Source organism: Lepidochelys olivacea, assembly GCF_965140295.1.
Source record: "Lepidochelys olivacea isolate rLepOli2 genome assembly, chromosome: 3".
NCBI lineage: Eukaryota > Metazoa > Chordata > Testudines > Cheloniidae > Lepidochelys > Lepidochelys olivacea.
The window spans coordinates 141,864,460-141,883,424 of record NC_140413.1 but is presented as its reverse complement, the minus strand read 5'-3'; the positions used below and the strand labels follow the sequence as shown (position 1 = coordinate 141,883,424).

Genomic DNA, 18,965 nt, shown 5'->3' with positions numbered 1-18,965 from the left:
TGCTCTATCAAAGGCCGCGTTGTCTCTGGCCTGCTGGATGATAGAATAATGCGATGTAAAGGTATGTATTGAGGATCACGTCGCTGGTCTGCATATTTCCTGGGTGGGAACCCTGGTGGGAGTGTGCTGTGAGCAGAGGAGCAGGCATCTCTGCCACTCTCAGATGCAGGACATGATCCACGATGAAATTCGCTGAGAGGAGACTTTCATCCGGTCTACCACAGCCACAGTTGAATTGACTTTTGGAACAGCTTCGTTCTTTCTATGTAAAAAGCTAGAGCTCTCCGGATGTCCAACGAGTGAAGCCTCTGCTCTCTGTCACTTATGTGGGGCTTAGGATAGAACACTGGAAGGAAGATGTCCTGGTTGATGTGAAACTTGGAGACAACCTTCAGGAGGAAAGCTGGGTGGGGCCTGAGCTGAACCTTGTCCTCATAGAACACTGTGTGAGAAGGCTCTGATATTAGGGCCTTGAGCTCAGACACCCTCCTAGAAACACCAACTTGTATGAGAGGTAGAGCAGGGAGCACGTCGCCAGCAGTTTGAAGGGTGGCCCCATCAGTTTGGGGAGGTCCAGATTAAGGTCCCAGGCCAGGATCGGTTGTCAGCTTTGTGGATATAGTCTATCGAGATCTTTCAGAAAACGGCTGACCATAGGGTTGGTAAAGATAGAGCGGCTCTCTGCACCTGGACGAAAGGCAGAAATGGTGGCCAAGTGAACCCTTATTGATGATATGGACAGCTCCTGCTGCTTAAGATGGAGAAGGTAGTCCAGTATAAGTGGTATTGAGGTGAGCATCAGGGATGGACAGTGCTGTGCCGACCAGATTGAAAATCTCTTCCATTTGGCCAGGTAGGTAGCCCTGGTGGAGAGTTTCCTACTGCCAAGGAGGACTTGTCTGACTAGATCCAAGCAGAAGAGCTCCATTAGGTTCAGCCACGAAGCTTCCACGCCGTGAGGTGCAGCAACTTGAGATTTGGGTGCTGGAGATGGCCATGATCCTGAGTTATTAAGTCTGGGAAGAGTGGCAGGGTGACTGGGGCTTCCATGGACATTTTGAGTACAGATGTGTACCAGTGTTGGCAAGGCCAGGCTGGAGCTATCAATATCACTGCAGTTTCTTTCCTCCATATCTTGAGGAACACCTTGTGAACAAGAGGGATAGGCGGAAACCCATATAGGAGATGGCCTCCCCATGGGAGGAGGAACCATGTCCGCGATGGAGCCCGGGCTGTGATTCAGGGAGGTGCAGAATTGCTGGCACTTGCTGTTGTGTCACATGGTGAACAGATCTATTTGGGGAAAGCCCCACCATTGAAAGATGGAGTTTGCGACATGCCGGTGTAGGGACCACTCATGGCCGTGGAATGACCTGTTGAGATGGTCCGCCAACTCATTCTGTACTCCCAGGAGGTACGATGCTTGCAGGTGTATCAAATGAGCTACACAAGTCCCACAGCATGAGGGCTTCTTGGCACAGGGGAGAGGAGTGCACCCCCCGTTTGTTGATCTAAAACATCGCCATGCTGTTGTCTGGCATAACTGATACACATCTCCCTGCCAAGTTGGCTCAGAAAGTCTGATACGCTAAACACACTGCTCTCAGCTCTCTGACGTTGATGTGGAGAGCGAGCTCCACCTGCAACCAGAGGCCTTGTGTCCTGAGGTCTTCCAGGTGCGTAACCCAGCCCAAGTCTGACATGTGTGTCATCAGTGAGAGGAATGGCAGAGGACTGGTAAAGGGGACTTCCCCACACACTACCTGCAGGTTGAGCCACCACGGGAGGGAGTCAAGGACCTGGGAAGGCCGAGTCACAACCTTGTTCACACTGTCCTGAACTGGCTGGTACACTGAGGCTAGCCAAGATTGAAGTGGCTGGTGTCTGAGCCTGGCCTGTTGCACAACATAGGTACACATGGCCATGTGTCCCAAGAATCATAGAATTTCATGGTTGGAAGGGACCTCAGGAGGTCATCTAGTCCAACCCCCTGTTCAAAGCAGGACCAATCGCCAATTAAATCATCCCAGCCAGGGCTTTGGCAATTCCTTGCTGTGGTGATGGGGACCCTCCTGCCTATTCTCAGGATAGTAACTCCTCGGCGGGTGCTGTGCTCTAAAATGCCTCCACCCCAATGCAGGGGCGTGACAGCCAAGGGACTTTAGGGTGGCCCTAGAGTCCTTGAGGCTGTGCAGGTGGGAGTCAGTCTTTTCCAAAAATAAAGTCTGACCTTAAAAGGGGAGGTCCTGGATGGTCTGCTGGACCTCATACAGGAGGCCAGAGACCTGCAGCCAGGAACTCCTCCTCATGGCCTCCCCAGTCGCCATGGTGCATAAAGCCATGTCTGTTGCATCCAAAGCTGCATGCAGAGACACGCAGGAAATTAGTTTACCCTCCTCTACTAGCGCGGAAAACTCAGCACGAGAGTCTAGACACAGGAGTTCAGTAAACTTTGTCAAGGCCCCACATGTATTAAAGTTATATCTGCTGACCACTGCCTGATGGTTAGCAATGCAAAGCTGCAACCACCCTGTTGAGTAAACCTTTCCCCCAAAAAGGTCCAACTTTTTGGCCTCTTGACTTTTCGGGGAGAGCCCCTGGTAGCCCTGGCGCTCATACTGATTGGCCTTGTTCACTACCAGAGTGTCCAGCGGAGGGAGGACAGGTGTATACAGATGTTCATACCCCATTGGAGGGGACAAAAAGTGTCTCCGTTCATACCTTTTTGCAGTGGGTGGCAACAAGGACGAGGTCTGCCACGGTATCTTAGTGGCTTCGCTGATGGTTTTGATCAGGAGTAGCGTGATACAGGATGGCCCAGGATGGGAAAGGATATTGACCATCCGTCAGTCTCCTCCACCACCTTCTCTGTTTCAATATTGAGGTTCTGAGCCATCCATCTCAGCAGCTCCTGTAAGACCCTGCTGACCTCCAGGGCTAGGCAGCTGATGTGCCGGCCACGCCTCATCCAGGGAGGACGAAAGGCTGACCGGTACAGGAGCCTGCTCTCTGCCCTCAGCAAATCTGGGGTCCCAAGGAGCAAGGACCTCCAGTGCCGCAGTCGGTGCCACAGTCAGTGCTGGAACTGTTAACACTGGTATGCAAGTCAGCTGGGTCACCGTTGAAATCCCGAGTGCTGAAAGTGTGAGAGGCTGCCCAAAGGACACCGAGACCACCAGTGCCAATTTGGAACTGTGGCTCTGCCCCTGGCTTTCATGATAGGCCCAGGGCGTCCAGAATGGCCACTGAGGAGCTTGCCACTAGATTGGTCATGGTGCCAGGTAGGGATGGCGGTCTTGGCAGGAGCAGGACCTCCTGCTTATAATGGAGCATGAAGACTCTGCTTCCGACTCTGAGGTCTCTGACTGAGACAACCAGGAAGGAGCGGAGCCCCTCAGTGCCAGTGACAGGTGCCGCAAACTGGGGGACCGGAATGGCTCCTCCATAAGGGTGGCCAGTGCCAGGGAGGGGGGGATGCGCCAGGGATGGTGCACACATAGTTGTCATCATTGCCGGCTTGTCCATGGATTGCACCGGGGCCTGAACCACTGCCAGCTACCTCTCCTGCCTTGGAGGGGAGGCTGGTGCCATAAGTGCCAGAAGGCCCAATGCAGCCTCAAACGCAGCCAGCATGGAGGGGAACTGCAGGTCTTCTTGTTGGCGGCCTGGCAAGTGAGGAGGGTCTGGACTTGACTGAACCCCCGCTGGGGCAGGAGTCGACATGACCTGTGGTGATTGGGCACGGCACCGGATGGAGGGTTACTGACTGCCTGATCCTTAGACCTGGTCAGGGAACGGCCTCTGAATGACCTCTGCTTTTTGTGAGGCACCAGGATTTGAGACTGGTGCCTCACAGAGGTCAGGGTTCTGTGTGCAGAGCCGTGGTGGTGCCAAGGATCTCTGGAGGAGCCCTTTCTCGGCACTGGCTCATGCGTCGAGAGCGTCAGCGCACCGTGCACTAAAGGAAACGGTGCTTGGGGTTGGCTCCCCGCACTGGGTTTGGCTCCCTGCACTGGGTTCTGACTGAGGCTGAAGCGCTCCCTCCATGAGCAAAATACGGAGGCACTGATCTCTGTCCTTTAGGGTCCTAGGGCGGAACCCTTTGCAGATCTTACAACGTTCTCTAAGGTGACCCTCACGGAGATATTTCAAGCATGAAGTGTGCGGGTCGCTTCTAGGTATAGTCCTGCCACAGTCTGTACATGCCTTAAAGCCCGGGGACAGAGGCATGCCCCGGTACTGGGGGAATGTTGGGTGGAGGAACCCCCCCCCCCAAAGGAAACTTATGAAGCTATTATGAAGCTACACTAAAAAGGACGCTGCAAAGAACATGCGCTTGCCGAGGCAAGAGCAACAGGGAGTTCCATCTAGGTGTCACAGGCAGTAGAGAAGGAACTGAGGGGGTAGTGGGTTGGCAGGTTGACTCCAGGACATCCACACAACCCTATGGATGCTGCTGAGGAAAAATCTTCCAGCTACCGTGCATGTGGCGTACGCACACCTGATTGGAATTGACATGAACAAGCACTCAAAGAAGAGGCTTATGTTCTGTTCTCAACTCTGACACTGACACTGTGAGAGATGGGAGAGTCATTTCATGTCTCACTGCCTCAGTTTTCCCATCTGTAAAAAGGTTTTATAGGCGTAATATAGGAATGTTCTGAGTTTTGTTCAATTAATGTATGCTAAGTGCTTTGAGCTATTTAGATGAAAGGTGAAATGAGTGAAAAATACTTATTCTGTAACTACCCAGAACAAGGACCATTTCTTTCTATATGTATAAGATACAGAACCAAGCTTACTGTTGATGCTTAACAAATAACTGAGATAAAAGTAAAAAAAAATTGTAAGAGCATAACTTTTATTCACAATGGCCTCAAGTGTTCTTCCATAATTTCCCTGTTACACAAAGATTTCTGATTTCCTCACCATTATCTTTCCATTCAAAACTGAGCAGAATTGTTATTTAAAAGACACACTTAGATAATTGAGACCTCACATTTAGGTTATGGTAAAAAGGGGGTGCGTTTTTTCTGTCAATTCCCATATTAAACAGAAATTTAATGATTTCTTTTATTTTACATTTAAATTAGCAGCATTTTTGGATTTCCCTGCTCTTTTTAAAACTGAAGCAAAAATACTATGTACTGGTGAATGAGAACCTGAAATGAAACTGACTGGTTTCATTGCTTAATGTGAGTAAAATAAAGGAAGTAAACAAAAAATAAATGCTGAAAATAAAATTGAAAGTATTTTACAACTCTAAGTGTTATTTTAAAATATAAATTTTATTTTAAATTATAAAAATTTTATCTTGGTAGTATCCCTTTAAAATTTCAGCCATCTTAAGAGCCTCACAGATCTGCAACAGTCCCATTTCCCCCCCCCCACCCTCACTTTTTCAAATGTAATTCTAAAATAGTTTCTTGTTCCTTATTTGTCCTGTTTGTGTGTCACTTATACATCTGAATTCCATGCTTTTTATCTCTCCTCTTTCCCATCTCCTATACAATATTTCTTTCAATAACCCCTTTTCAGACACCTTAAATGTTTCTTGTGTTCAAAGATACAAAATCCAAGGAAACGCTTTCATAAAGATTGTATTGGAATTACAAACACTGTCAGATTCTGATTTCTATGATGCCACTGTATATCCAGACTAACTCCAAATTTACACTGGTGTAACTAAGTGGCCCATTAGTTCTACAGGATGACTCTAATTTTCATCTACTACCATCATTGTAATATAATCTCTGTAACGAACAGTATTTGTTTCAGGATCTACAGCAGCAGACAGCATCTCCTCCATTTCTTCCTGTGTAAAAGGTTCACCTGCAAGAGGACAGAAGTGTCAGTTTGTCCTGATACTATATATTAGTCAACCTTATCCAATAGACTTAGTGTTTGGGCTCTCCTTTGAAATCCTTTTGGTACTCAGGCAGAAGACAGGCAGACCCAGGACCCAATTCTTTCACTTACACCAGTTACTTGCAGTGTTGTTGTAGCTGTGTTGGTTCCAGGATAGGAGACACAAGACGGGTCAGATAATATCTTTTATTGGACCAATGTTGTTTAGTGGAAGAGACAAGCTTTCAATTTGCACAGTGCTCTTCTTGAGGTCTGGAAAAGGTCACTTTGTGAAAAGTTCGCCCATGGGTGATTAAAAAAATGATATAAACATAAAATAAGGTGGTTTTGTCTTTTCATTTTTCTAGAACTTCCCGGAAATGGGGAGTGATTACAGAACAAAAGCTCTAGTCAATCAGGATGAATTCTTAAAGGCAGCATCTTTTTTCAGGAACACAGGAATGGCCATACTGGGTCAGACCAAAGGTCCATCTAGCCAGCACCCTGTCTTCCAACAGTGGCCAATGCCAGGTGCCCCAAAGGAAATGAACAGAACAGGTAATCATTCCCTGTTGTCCGTTCCCAGCTTCTGGCAAACGGAGGCTAGGGACACCATCCTTCTAGGAAACCTTCCACCATTTCACTAGCACCAGTGCAGTTAAACTGGGATCATAATAGTGGGACTGTTAATGTAGACAGGGCACAGCCATTTTCACCATGGCTGTACCCTGTCTACACTTGTTCTCTCACTTTTGCCACCACTGGTGGAAGAGCGGCACTGAAATTAGTGAAATGGCGGGAGATTTCCTAACAAACATTAGCTTCTGATTGTCCAAGAAACAGTAGATCTTTCCTACATTAGCGTAACACATTTTCCAACTAGTTACAGGTATTTTGGAGAAATGATTTTACTTCTTATCCCTGCACAGGACTAGCATGCCTGTGGTGAGCAGTGCAGTGTATGTGTTAAACTCCTTCCTCCAACAGCAGCTGCACTAGAGATGTTTAAAACTCTCCCATCTAAAACTACCATAGTTTCAGAGTAGCAGCCGTGTTAGCCTGTATTCGCAAAAAGAAAAGGAGTACTAGTGGCACCTTAGAGACTAACCAATTTGAGTATAAGCTTTCGTGAGCTACAGCTCACTTCATCAGATGCAAGTGAGCTGTAGCTCATGAAAGCTTATACCATAGTTTGTTTTCCCCACATATTCAGTCATAGATTGACCTTAACACCAAAGGCGAATTAGGTTGTAGATGGAGCAGTATTTTCTCTACTACTGTCCTGTTAGGGACTCTATCTTCTGTTTTCAGACATGCTGTAAGAGCTTGAGCTTGCAGTCACTCCACATGCTACCAGAAAGAGTTGTTAGTACTGTAATTCTTCAACAGTGTTGTCTGCATATTCAGACTTGTGGGAGAGAAGCTCCTAGTGGAGCCTGAAGGGAAAAGTGAATTATCAGAAGATACTGCTCCCTCATCCCAAGAAATGTTGAGGTGTGCCTCAAATCCATCATGGAGAGCATCAAGGCTAACTGGGGCACTGAAAAAAGACAGTTAGATCCTCCAGATCTGAAGATCTCAATCTATTGGTTCTCTTCCAGGAAGAAAGGATACAGTGAAAAATAGAGGCACATTGGCACAGAAGGACCATCACTGTCTCCAAGAGAGGGAGAGCCTAAAAGAGGGACCAACATTTTGAATCCACCCAGCATAAGTGCCAACTTCTTCTGGCGCTGGTTGGTGCTCGAACCCCCTCTGCCTCCAGCCCCGCCCTGACTCCACCCCTTCCCAGCCCCCTCCTACCCCCATTCCAACCCCTTCCCCAAAGTCCCCACCCCAACTCTGCCTCCTCTCTGCCCCTATTCGACTCCTTCCCCAAATCTCCGCCCCAGCCCCGCCTCTTCCTCACCTTCTCCCCTGAGCATTCCATGTTCCCACTCCTTCCTGTCCCTCCCAGCACTTGCTAAAGCGGTTTGGGGGCAGCAAGTGCTGAGAGGGAGGGAGGGAGGAGCAGAGACACAGCGTGCTGGGAGCAGGTAGAGGAGGTGGTGAGGCGGGGGAGCAGGGCAGGGAGGTTGGCTACCGGTGGGTGCAGAGCACCCATTAATTTTCCCTGTGGGTGCTCCAGCCCCAGAGCACCCACAGAGTCGGCATCTATGCCACCCAGACAATTCCTAGATCCATCGTGGTATTTCCTCTTCCTTCTCTGTGGTGGCACTGACCCTTTCCGTTTGGAGAACCTCTCTGGGCCCCACACTTGAGGGCAAAGAAGAACAGAATCTAGACCTCCACAAATATCAAGCCCAACTGAAAACCCTGATCCAAGGAGAGGTCAGTACATTAGAGGCTCCTTCAGGGCTAAGAGAGAGACTCCAGAACGGAGGAAATTGCCCTGGCTGTACCATCTGGTTCTTCTCTGGGAGGAGGCACTGTCCAAGTCCACAGCAGTAAGGATGTCTTGGCACTGAGAGACTTAGATGATGGAGCATAGCGTTCCACTGAGCTGGTGCCAGAAAAAGGGCAAACCCCGGCACCAAAGTCTTCTGTTTTCCTGCTGCAGGTGGCTTAAGAGCTGATGAAGGGCTGCTGTGTCCCTGCATGAGAATAGGGCCCTGAACCAAGGAAAGGCCTGGGAGAGTCAGGAGTGAAGTATGTTTGTCTTTTTGAAGTCAAGGCATAAAGAGCTGGTATGCCAAACAACCCATACAATAAATACAAACACTTCAGGCAACAGATATGTGCATCAAACTTTGGAAAGATGGAAGTGCATAAAAATACACTGCTTAAATCTGGTCTTTTTCTCCGATTCTTTCGGGTTGGACATAATGCTCTTGAACCAGAAAAGAGATGGTCCTGCAAGAAAGATGTGCATTGGCACAGAAACTACCTAAACAACTACAGTTCTAAACATATTAACAGGAGATCTTTGGTTAAAAAAAAGTAGCTCCTCATACACAGAACATAGCAGGACACTATATCTACAGGTAGCCATGGAAAGGAAAGAAATGAAGGGGTTGGAAACTGTACAACCTCTTATAAATTTGACTGACTATTTGATGCCACAAGATGGTGCTCATCTGGGCACTGATTTTCTAGAAAGTTCTGGAAGCTCAGTGGTATCAGGGTGCCTGTCACAAGTGGAAATATGCAGATGCCATCTCAAAGAACTGTTCATGATTATTATTAATTTAATTATTAATTTGAATTATTTTTCAAGTACCAGAGGGGTCTAGGATATGGTACAAACAGTTAAAGAGATAACATCCTTTCCCTGGAGAAGTTGCAACTGAAATGTTTTGTTCTGCAATGTTTACTCAAGTGTATTCTTTTATTAAATATATGTTTTATATGTTAATTAGCAAAAATCTTTACCTTCTTCAGTCATATATTTGACTAACTCCTCTTTAGTAAGATGTCCGCATTTATTCGCATCTAAAACCTAAAGAAAAGAAATAAATAAAACCTTTTGGTTTAACACCTTATGGAGTCAAGATTCAATAATTATTTTCCCCTTAACTAGATGCTTTAAAATTGTGGTTACAGACCTCAAATGCACGTAAAAGTACATCTTCTGGAATAGGCCGGTATCTGAAATCATTGAATTAGGACAATTAGTGCCATGACTTGAAGGGCTATGCAGTTTTGGAAGCAGGACCTCACAACAGTAACAAAACAATACACAATAAATCCTAAACACTAAAGAAAAAGGAAAAACACAAATGAAAATTTACTTAAACACACTTGCAGCTTGCAAGTTATGTGTGCTGCAAGAATACATATGCAAGGAAACAATTTAACCTAATCATGCAGAACTACATTCCACTGAAGTCAGTTGGAGTTTTGTATGCAAAAGAACTTTGCAGCATTGGATATAAAACTATGGGGTTCACAAAACTTTTAAGACACTGCCACCTTTTTTTTTTTTAAGAATAAAGGTAAGTTCATTACAGGTAATACTGTTACAATGAAGGACAAATGAAAACACATCAAGTCCACCTGTAAATGCAAAGACCACTGCATGCCTCTGAATACTGTATGTATAGCCTTCTACTTCCAGACCAGTTAACCTTTTAGACTGATAATCATATTTACTGTGCATGGTAGTTATTTTGTTAACACATTAATATGAAGCTGATTTATGTGTTATTAGAAACATGCTATGTCTACCCATAAATTAAACTCAGGTTTGCAAAAACCTGATGATTAAAGACCTTTATTTTGATAAAATCTCTTTAGAGACACACAAAATCAGATGAATGGGAAGTTTATTTTGATTCACACTATACAAGACAAGAGAAGCGACACATCATAATTCACAGTGACTATAAACTATGTGATATTATTTGTGTGGTTTTAGTGACTAAAACATTTTTAGATTAAATCAGTTTGAACTAAAATACTCATCATCACTATCAAACTTGGATAGAGTTAAAAAAAAACCAAAATATTTACTTTTTCCAGTTACATAAAAATATCTTTGGTCAAAATCAGCCACCCATGGATCTGAACCAAGCTACAACATAGAAAAAAAAATAAATCTATTTTTCCATTACCTTCTTTCCATTAATACTTTTGTCATCATTGGAAGAAATTTTTCCAAACGAATATACCCAGTAGGTTCTTCTTCTTCTACCTGATATTAAAACAGAAGGATAGTAAATTTAAATCTTAGATGACACATTAGAAAACTAAAAAGAGAACCAGTTGGCTCTGCATTAAAATAGAAGGGTTAGATTTTGACTAGTCTTAAAGTTGCCAGACAGGAACGAAGTGGTTGGATCTATAAGGCCTCACTCATCTCTGAGTGGCCATTTTTTTTTCCTTGTCAGATGGCATGGCTACACGCCAGCCCATACGCAGGGCTGATCATAAAAGCTCAATCTAGCCTATAATAAATAAATAGTAATGATACATTGTATGAAGTACTTAATTGATTAAGCTAAGTGAATATTACTGGGTTTTGTTCTCAAGAGTGTCAGGCAGAAAATTTAGCATCTAACCAAGGCCATGTTTACACTATGAACTAGGGGGTATGATTCCGCTGCTCATGTACACAAATTTTTGCTCACTCTCATGGAGCTAGTGTGAGTATAAATAGCAGTGTAGCTGCAGTACCATGGAGCAGTGGCAGTGGAAGCCCGTCTTAGCTAAATACATACCCACCGGTTTCAGGCAGGTTTGTATTCAGTATGGCTAAGCCATGCCCTCCACTGCTGCTGCCTATGCTACTGCAGCTACACTACTATTTATAATCCTGCTAGCTTGATGAGTGCTAGCCCAGGTATGTATATATGAGCAGGAGAATTGTACCCCCTAGCTCATAATGTAGATGTAGCTCAAGAGAGTGTGCCAAAGTGTGTGCAATAATAGATTTTTCACTTTAATTTTCTAAGCAATTTATGTTTTGGTTTTTTTTAATAACTCACTCATCACAGCATCTGAGTGAAATACTTGTGATCAAATAAAAAAAAAAATCGAAAGGAAGAGACTATATCCCCAGACAAGCTACAGGACAATTATAGTGGGAGCTTTGAACGACTCAATATTGTCCTCTAGTGGTACTCAGTAACTGATGCTAAGTTATCACACAAAGTGTTTATAAACGATACAGCATACTGTACTCTCTCTCAAAGACTGAATGGTTGTTTCCAGATATTTTACAGCCAGAGAGTGCTGTCAAGGGAGAGGCCGAAGTGGCAGCGGCTCTCGGTTCAAGGCAGTCAAACAGACAAAAGGGTGGGGAAAATGACAAATACCATATATACAAAGAAAAGACTTTTCTTGCCAACCAAGTATATTAATGAAAGATTTTCTACACACTATAGGAAAGACTACCGGGACCTCACTGCATTCCTACGCTTCCATAGGGGTCAAGCAGCATGAACAAAAAGAGTTTCTAATTGTTCAGGAACATGCCTGTGTTGAAAACTTCAAGTTTCACTCCTGAAAGGAACACTCTGGGCTACATTGTGCCCATACAAAGGTGGGCACAGAGCAACTGAGTTAAAACCAACCCCATATGGGGACGAGACACACTCAATCCTTGCACTCTTAGCAGGCAAGAATGGAAGAAGTCTAGCACAGGCAGTGGTTCTAAATTCCTCAGGAAAGAATGGGGCAAGAAGGCTCCTGCTGTCCTTTTCTGCATGATCAGTGGAGATGAGCCAGAGGAGGGATCACCACATGCAGCACCCAGTTAAAGCATGTAGCAGGAGCTGCTGCGTTCACTGTGTGTTCTGAAAGGCATTTTGGTTGCCTCAGGGGCAACGCTTCTAGCAGCAGTCACCAATGAACAGTCCATCTTCATTCCCCACCCCTTCAGTTCCGACAATGTCTTGAAGCTACAGCGTTGCCCTCTGTCTGCTGTGCCTTATAACAGAGAATCTTTTGTTAGAAAATGAAGCTGTTCTATACACGAATAACTCTGTAATCATTACAGGGTTGTTTATTTTAATGCTGAATACACTGCAAAGATGCAATAAAATGGATGGCAAAAATTAATTTCCCTCTCATGACATAATAGTCAATAAACTGAACTATTTCATGCTTCACAAATATTGAGACAATGTCTGTAGTAAGGATGTTTTATGAAGCACCTATGTTCCAACGGGCTGTAGGTTAGGAAACCAAAAAGACAGAAGTAGTAATGTGGTAAGTATTTATAGATACTATACAGAGACATCTTATATTATACATTAACTAAGGTCCCAAAGGGCACATAAAGATCATACTGCAAATAAATCATGTTTAAAAGCCAGAACCATTAGGCCTGATCCAGCAGGTGCTAAGCACTCTCAATCGCCATTTCCATCAATGGGATTTGCAGCTGCTCACCACAGGGCTAAATGTGGTCCTAATTTTCAGACTGGGAAGAAAAAACACATTAGTAGCAAATAGCCGCTCCAGAATCCACGATGTAACAAAAACATGTATTTGTGACTTACAAAATAAAGTATTAGATTTGTCTCTTTGTTGGTTTACCGTTTGCATTTTATCCCAATAAAGCATTTCCTGGTAAAAGAAGTGTTTCATCACCGATAATGGACCCGCTACTGTGAGGTGATGAGCAACCTCAACTCCTACTGATGTCAAAGTGAGGGAAGCACCCACCAATTCATTTGTACTGTAGGCCCAGAGGTGTCTTGGGATTTTCTCTACTCTAAAATGCAGAAAGACTGAAAATAGGTTCTTTCCTTAACACTGGACAGGTGGTAATGAGAGGCCAAATAAATGCTTTGCTTTAAGTCCTTCAAGTTTTGCAGATGTTTATCTTCATCTTATCCACCATCATGGTCACTCCTATCTTAAAATTGCTTTTTCACTAAAATTTCATCTTCTTGCCTGTATTTTTTGCTCTATTTATGGGGGCTATGACAGTAATAGCTACTGCAGGGTGAAATATTTAAAGCATTATACTCATCTATCTAGTCAAGGTACTTCTAGGACCTCTATTACCATAGTATCTGAACACTAGTGTCTTGTGAGTATTATTACACTAACCCCCACTGTGACGTAGGGCAGTACTATTTTCCCCATTGTACAGAAGGAAAACTAAGTGATTTGCTCAAAGTCACACAAAGTCTATGGTGGAAAAGGTTTGGACCCAAGGTCTCCAGAGTCCCAGGTCAGTGTCCTAATTCTTGACCATCTTTCCTCCATCTCCTTCCATTTCTCTTTTGTAAATCTTGGGCCAGGGTGCAGAGATTTTCATTTATCAGTAAACGACAATCCATGTGGGTTTGTTTTTTTTTGTATTATTTATATTTTGGAGCATAAATTTCTCTTTCCTCAGACTGTCTTCTACTTCTTGGTTGAAGATAGGAGTTGGGGAACTCTGCTAATAAGGGGAGCAAAACCACAGCAGGCAGGCTGTAGCAGGCAAGACAACTTTCTATTCTGCTGGTTCTTTGCACTTTCTCTTCATCTAAAGAGCAGAGAGTCAGCTGAGCCAGGGAGTGGAACCACTGCTATGTGAGACTCTAGGGGGGATGGAGTTGGCATACGGATAAGAGGTAGGGATAGCAAAATTTTCTGGGTGGGAGCCAAACTCCAGCATCATGACATATGGGGGGGGGTGTATATATAAGGACACACACACACACACCCCTCTCTTCAGGCTACTTCCAAGGGATCTTTCCTTCCCACAAGGTAGCATTTCAACCTGATATCACCTGCAAAGAGAAGAGGAGGCAGTCGTGGAAAATATTTCTGCTGCTGTGTCCCGCACTCTGGCTCCACCCTATGCATCGTCACTGTGGTGACCCCAGTTTCCTACTAGGAAGTAGAAATAGAGCAGGGACTGAGCGGACAAATTACAATCTAAAATCAAAGTATTCAATAAAAAAAATAAAAAACCATTGGACTGGTGTTTACCAGTAGAAGTTCCCTGCACACAATTCGGGGAGTGGGAACTCGGACTTATAGGATGAAGGAAATGAGCAAGAAAAGATTACTGACTAGTTACTGTGCATCTTCAAGAGAAAGTTTTGGACATTCACACTCATAGGACTGGCATTTCTGGAACCTTCTAGAAAGCCATGTCTGTTGGGGCTACAAAAGCATCACCTCATGGCACTGAACATTCAGCACCAGGTTATATACAGAGCTGCAGCTTCCAGCTATCTCAATTTTTCGTTGTCTGCAGCAGAACGCACAGGAACTAAGTTGCTTGTTCAGACCATTGCATGAGTACTCAAAACCTCTTGTTTTGTAAATAGCTAAACTGTAGGGTATTACTCCCTTTAAACCTGAATTTAGACTTGTGAGATGCAATTTTTAGTTTCAAAATGTATTTAGTCCAAATTCTGCTTACTAGTTACACTAGTACAACTCCATTAATTTAGAAAGAAACCAAACCCTTTTAAATGTTATTTTAAAGAATAAAGATTGCATAGCAACTTTAGGAGAAGACAATCCTGGGAGAAAGGATGAAGACTCAAAGAGAATCAGGAAAAAAGGGTTGGAATGAGGAGGTTGAGCCATACAATATTGGTAAAGGTACAGAAGTTCAATGCACCAATACATTTTTAGCATCACCATAATCAAGGAAACTGGTTTAATAATCCTATTGTATCTCACTTTTATACTGTTCAAATAATTGTGACCTAGCATTACAGAAAAGGCAATACAATGTTTAAAAGCCAGTTTAAAACAAAACATTAACGTTATTACAAACCCACAAAAAGGGGAAAAATCGCCATTATGGGTACAACCATATCCTTAGCTCCCCCCATTATGTTGAACTGCTGAAACAAAGAACGTCGCACTGAAATAGACTAAATAATGCATCAGACGTGTGCAATATGTAGGAATCATAGGGGATAAAAGAAGAATACATGGCAGGTCTTTCCTCAGAAGCTCTTTGAGGTTAAAGTCACAACTTCAATGCTATTTCATGAGTTAATTGGTATTACTTGTTCATTCTGTTTGGCGTGATTGTGTCAAGAAGTTAATTCAGTTGGAGCTTGTGTAACCTGATGAGTTTGGAACTCACTTTTTTATTTTTCCATCTGCAAAGGTATATTTTTCCTTGGTTCTTGACAAAGAACTCCCCCACCCTCTTGGCACTGGATCACCGTAACCATCCTTGGTAGGAGACAAAAGCATTTTGCCTCCCAGACCAGGTTGACAGACTTGGGGCTCGCACTTTAAAAATATCTGCATAGGCAGCACTTTGAAGTTGCGGCTTGGGTTGGTGCTTGGACTCTGAAATCTATGGAGGTGGGTGGGCTTCAGACCCCAAGTTCCAGCTTAAGCTGTAACTTCAACGCACTGTCTATACAGCTATTTCTAAAGCCCTGCTAGCCCAAGTCTGTCAGCCGATATGTAGCCGGACCTGAAAAGATTCCTTTTTGTATTCTATCAGTGTTGCTCCCGTATCAGCCTTAGGGGTTGCTCAAGGCAATCTGAGGGACCCCCTTGCTGAGTGACCTGTCTCCATAACATTTCCAGCCTCTGGGAAACAAGCTAAGGTCTCCCACACAGCAATGCAGAGATTAAAACTTTTGCAAATTGTAAGATTGAAGAAAAATTACAAGAGACAAACCGCTTACCTCTGCAAGCAGATCATGTAATTCGCCCTCACTTGGGCAGCATCCTAATGACCTGATGATTGTACCAATCTCTCTGAAAAAGAAAAAAACATTTTGGTCAGTAAATCTAGAGTACAAGAAAACCTATGGCAGAACCAGCTATCAACCCAGAGCAAGTGTGTGTGGGAGGGAGAGAAGGAGGGAAGAGGAGGGTGGTGGTTTATAGTGAGGCCTTAAAACTAAGATCCTCTTTGTTTTGTGTGGACATTAAAAAAATCTCATGGCACTTTTTGAAAGAGTATGGGTTTGCCCTGTGGCCTTAACCCAAAATCTGCTCTCCCCCTGTTGCAGTGCAGTGTGTTGTGTTGTATGTAGGTTGCTTCCTGACTGCAGTTCTCTTTCTCAGTATGGCTGGATTTCAGCAGGGTCTATATTTATACTGTATACCATAGTTAATAAGGCTCTTTGGAATCCATTGAGATGAAAAGTCCTATATGAAGGTAAAATGAAGGTAAAATGAAGGCGGGTGCAGCATTGTTGAGTGAGCTTCAAAGTTGAAAACACCACTACATGGTCAAGATTACCAGCCTGGCTCTATGTTGCATGCACACATTAGTGGTTCATGAGTGGAAGACCTTACTAACAAATCTAGCGCACTTGTTATGAAGTTCCAAATAAAATTTAGGACCAAACTAGTGATGCCTCAAATAGAAACAAAAAATTAAATATCAAGAGAGATGCTATCTGAGAAATTTAGAAGGGTGTCACAGTGTACATATAAATTCACCTGAGGTTTCTAGAGGTCAAAGATGAGCAAACTGGTTTCAACTGATTAAAAAAAAAAAGACAGACCTGAACCACCTCAAACTTAATTTTTCCCATTTTGAAATTGTGAATTTAAAAAAATGAATCCATCTATCTTTGCACTTCCCAGTTGCATCTTAGGCCTTGTCTATATTATAAATGCTTTGCCAGTATAATGACAGGTTTCAGAGTAACAGCCGTGTTAGTCTGTATTCACAAAAAGAAAAGGAGGACTTGTGGCACCTTAGAGACTAACCCATTTATTTGAGCATAAGCTTTCGTGAGCTACAGCTCAATGCATCCGATGCATTGAGCTGTAGCTCACGAAAGCTTGTGCTGAAATAAATGGGTTAGTCTCTAAGGTGCCACAAGTCCTCCTTTTCTTTTTGCCAGTATAGCGATACTGGCATTGCTATACCGACACAAATCCCCACAGTGTAAGTGCTAACACAGAGCGTTTTTCTGTCAGCATATTAACACTTCCTCCATGAACAACGTTAGCTATAGCGATAGAAGAGTGCCTTTGTTAGCATAACTGTGTCTGTATTTGGGGTTTGGCTGGCAAATCTATGTCAACTAAGGGGTGCGGTTTTTTCGTATTTCTGGTGTGATGTAAATCAAGAAACACAGGAACTCGTGTGTGTTTCTTGAAATTTTTCTAGTCCAATTCCAGAGCAAAGAAGTTCAGTTAACCTTGCATAAACATCCATGCTATAGGATTCTTAAACTTTTGAGGTTCATCCATCACTGCCAGTGCATCTAACAGACAATTAGAGTTTTCTAGTGGAAGTTGTATAGATAAAAATCAAACACTTACAAAACAATCACATTATTACAGTAACACCCAAAATGTGTTAGGCACCATAAGGATGTAGAGAAAGACAGTCCCTGATTTGAAGAGCTTACATTCAAATTGCACACACGATGAAAAGTAACAGCAGCAGATGGGAATAGTAGAATGGGTGGACCAGGGTTGTAAAAATAAGGCCATGTCGGTTGTTTTTGGTGTCCAGGATTAAAGGAAGCTAAATACCAGGTTCTAGTGGTGGCATAGAGTAAAGAAGCTTTAGAGACCCCAGCTGAATCACTATCTTTCCCTGCCAGCCTCCCCCCTCCACTTGATGCACCATCTTTGGCTTCTGCTAGCATAGTTTCTAGCACACAGAAGTGATGGTGAATCTAAGCAAAATGCTCACCTACTTGATGCATCTGAGTTAGTGAATCACAGTTTAATGCTCATCTACTTAATCTGAGTTTATACTGCAGATGAAATATAATCCTAAATGTCATATTTATCAAATAAAAAGTAATATTTTGCAGGACAAACTTTGCAGTAATCACAAAAAAAACCTCTTTGTAATTTATATTGTGAGAAAAAGAGCAGAACATCTTCCAATGCAAAGCTTGTTTCTTTTTAGTCTCGTACGTGCATGCTTAAAGGTCAGGCAGTATATTGGTATTGGCTTTCTGCAAATAGGTTAAAATCTCACCTTCTCTTCAAGGGTACCTGATGTTCCAAGAGAGAATATTCATAATACTTTTATGACCATGGTTAAGAATTGTGCAGTACTGCCACCCTCTGACACAACATAATCACCTACTATTCTGAATGTGATAAAACAGGGAGATAAAAGAAATTGCATTTATGAATCAGGAAGGATGCGTGAAGAAATACTGTTAATGATTTTTATAGGGTAATAATTTTGACATGAAATAGTGAGTTTGTTACATTTAATAGACTTTCTGACCTCCCCTTTCATATCTTACGGTTTATCATCTCAAGAAAGAAACTGTCAAGGAAAAGTTTATTCATATCATTTCATTGTCCCAGCGTTTCCCTCAAAATACACATCCAACATACAATTAAAAAAAATGAAGATTTTAGCAAACTTCATGGCTAGTAGCATGCTTTGACCACTGTCCATTGGTCATACTGACTAACATTGTCTCACTGTTTCCTTGTACTCCCCTGCCTGTCCATATCTAATCTGTTGTCTCGTCTTATACTTAGCTTTAAGCAACTTTGGAGAGGGACGGGTAATTTTTTGTGTGTGCGTGCACATGTGCAATGCCTGTCACAATGGGGTCAGGGCTCCTGGGCACTAAAGTAATACAAACAATATACCAGAATATACAGAACCAAATAACAGTTAAAATGAGCACCTAGCAGATAGAAATATCAAAAGGAAAAGGACGACTAATGTAAAAGCTCTTTCCTACCCAGGCCAGGAAAGACAGCAAGGTGTAAGCCGATTTCCTCATTGGTATTCAAAATGAAAGAGC

The 18,965-nt window shown here is 43.3% G+C and overlaps 1 protein-coding gene across 1 annotated transcript in view; it reads right to left on the bottom strand.

Annotated features, from left to right (window-relative positions):
• Window positions 1-5,583: 5,583 nt before the first annotated feature.
• Window positions 5,584-18,965, bottom strand: part of DRC8 (dynein regulatory complex subunit 8) — a 34,748-nt gene continuing 21,366 nt past the window's right edge. Inside the window, exons 3-7 of the mRNA XM_084625250.1 lie at window positions 15,900-15,972; window positions 10,401-10,480; window positions 9,393-9,435; window positions 9,220-9,286; window positions 5,584-5,832 (exon numbers count right to left, since the gene is read on the bottom strand). Coding sequence (XP_084481376.1) covers window positions 5,717-5,832; window positions 9,220-9,286; window positions 9,393-9,435; window positions 10,401-10,480; window positions 15,900-15,972 — 379 coding nt within the window. The 3' untranslated portion in view covers window positions 5,584-5,716. The remainder of the gene's footprint in view (window positions 5,833-9,219; window positions 9,287-9,392; window positions 9,436-10,400; window positions 10,481-15,899; window positions 15,973-18,965) is intronic.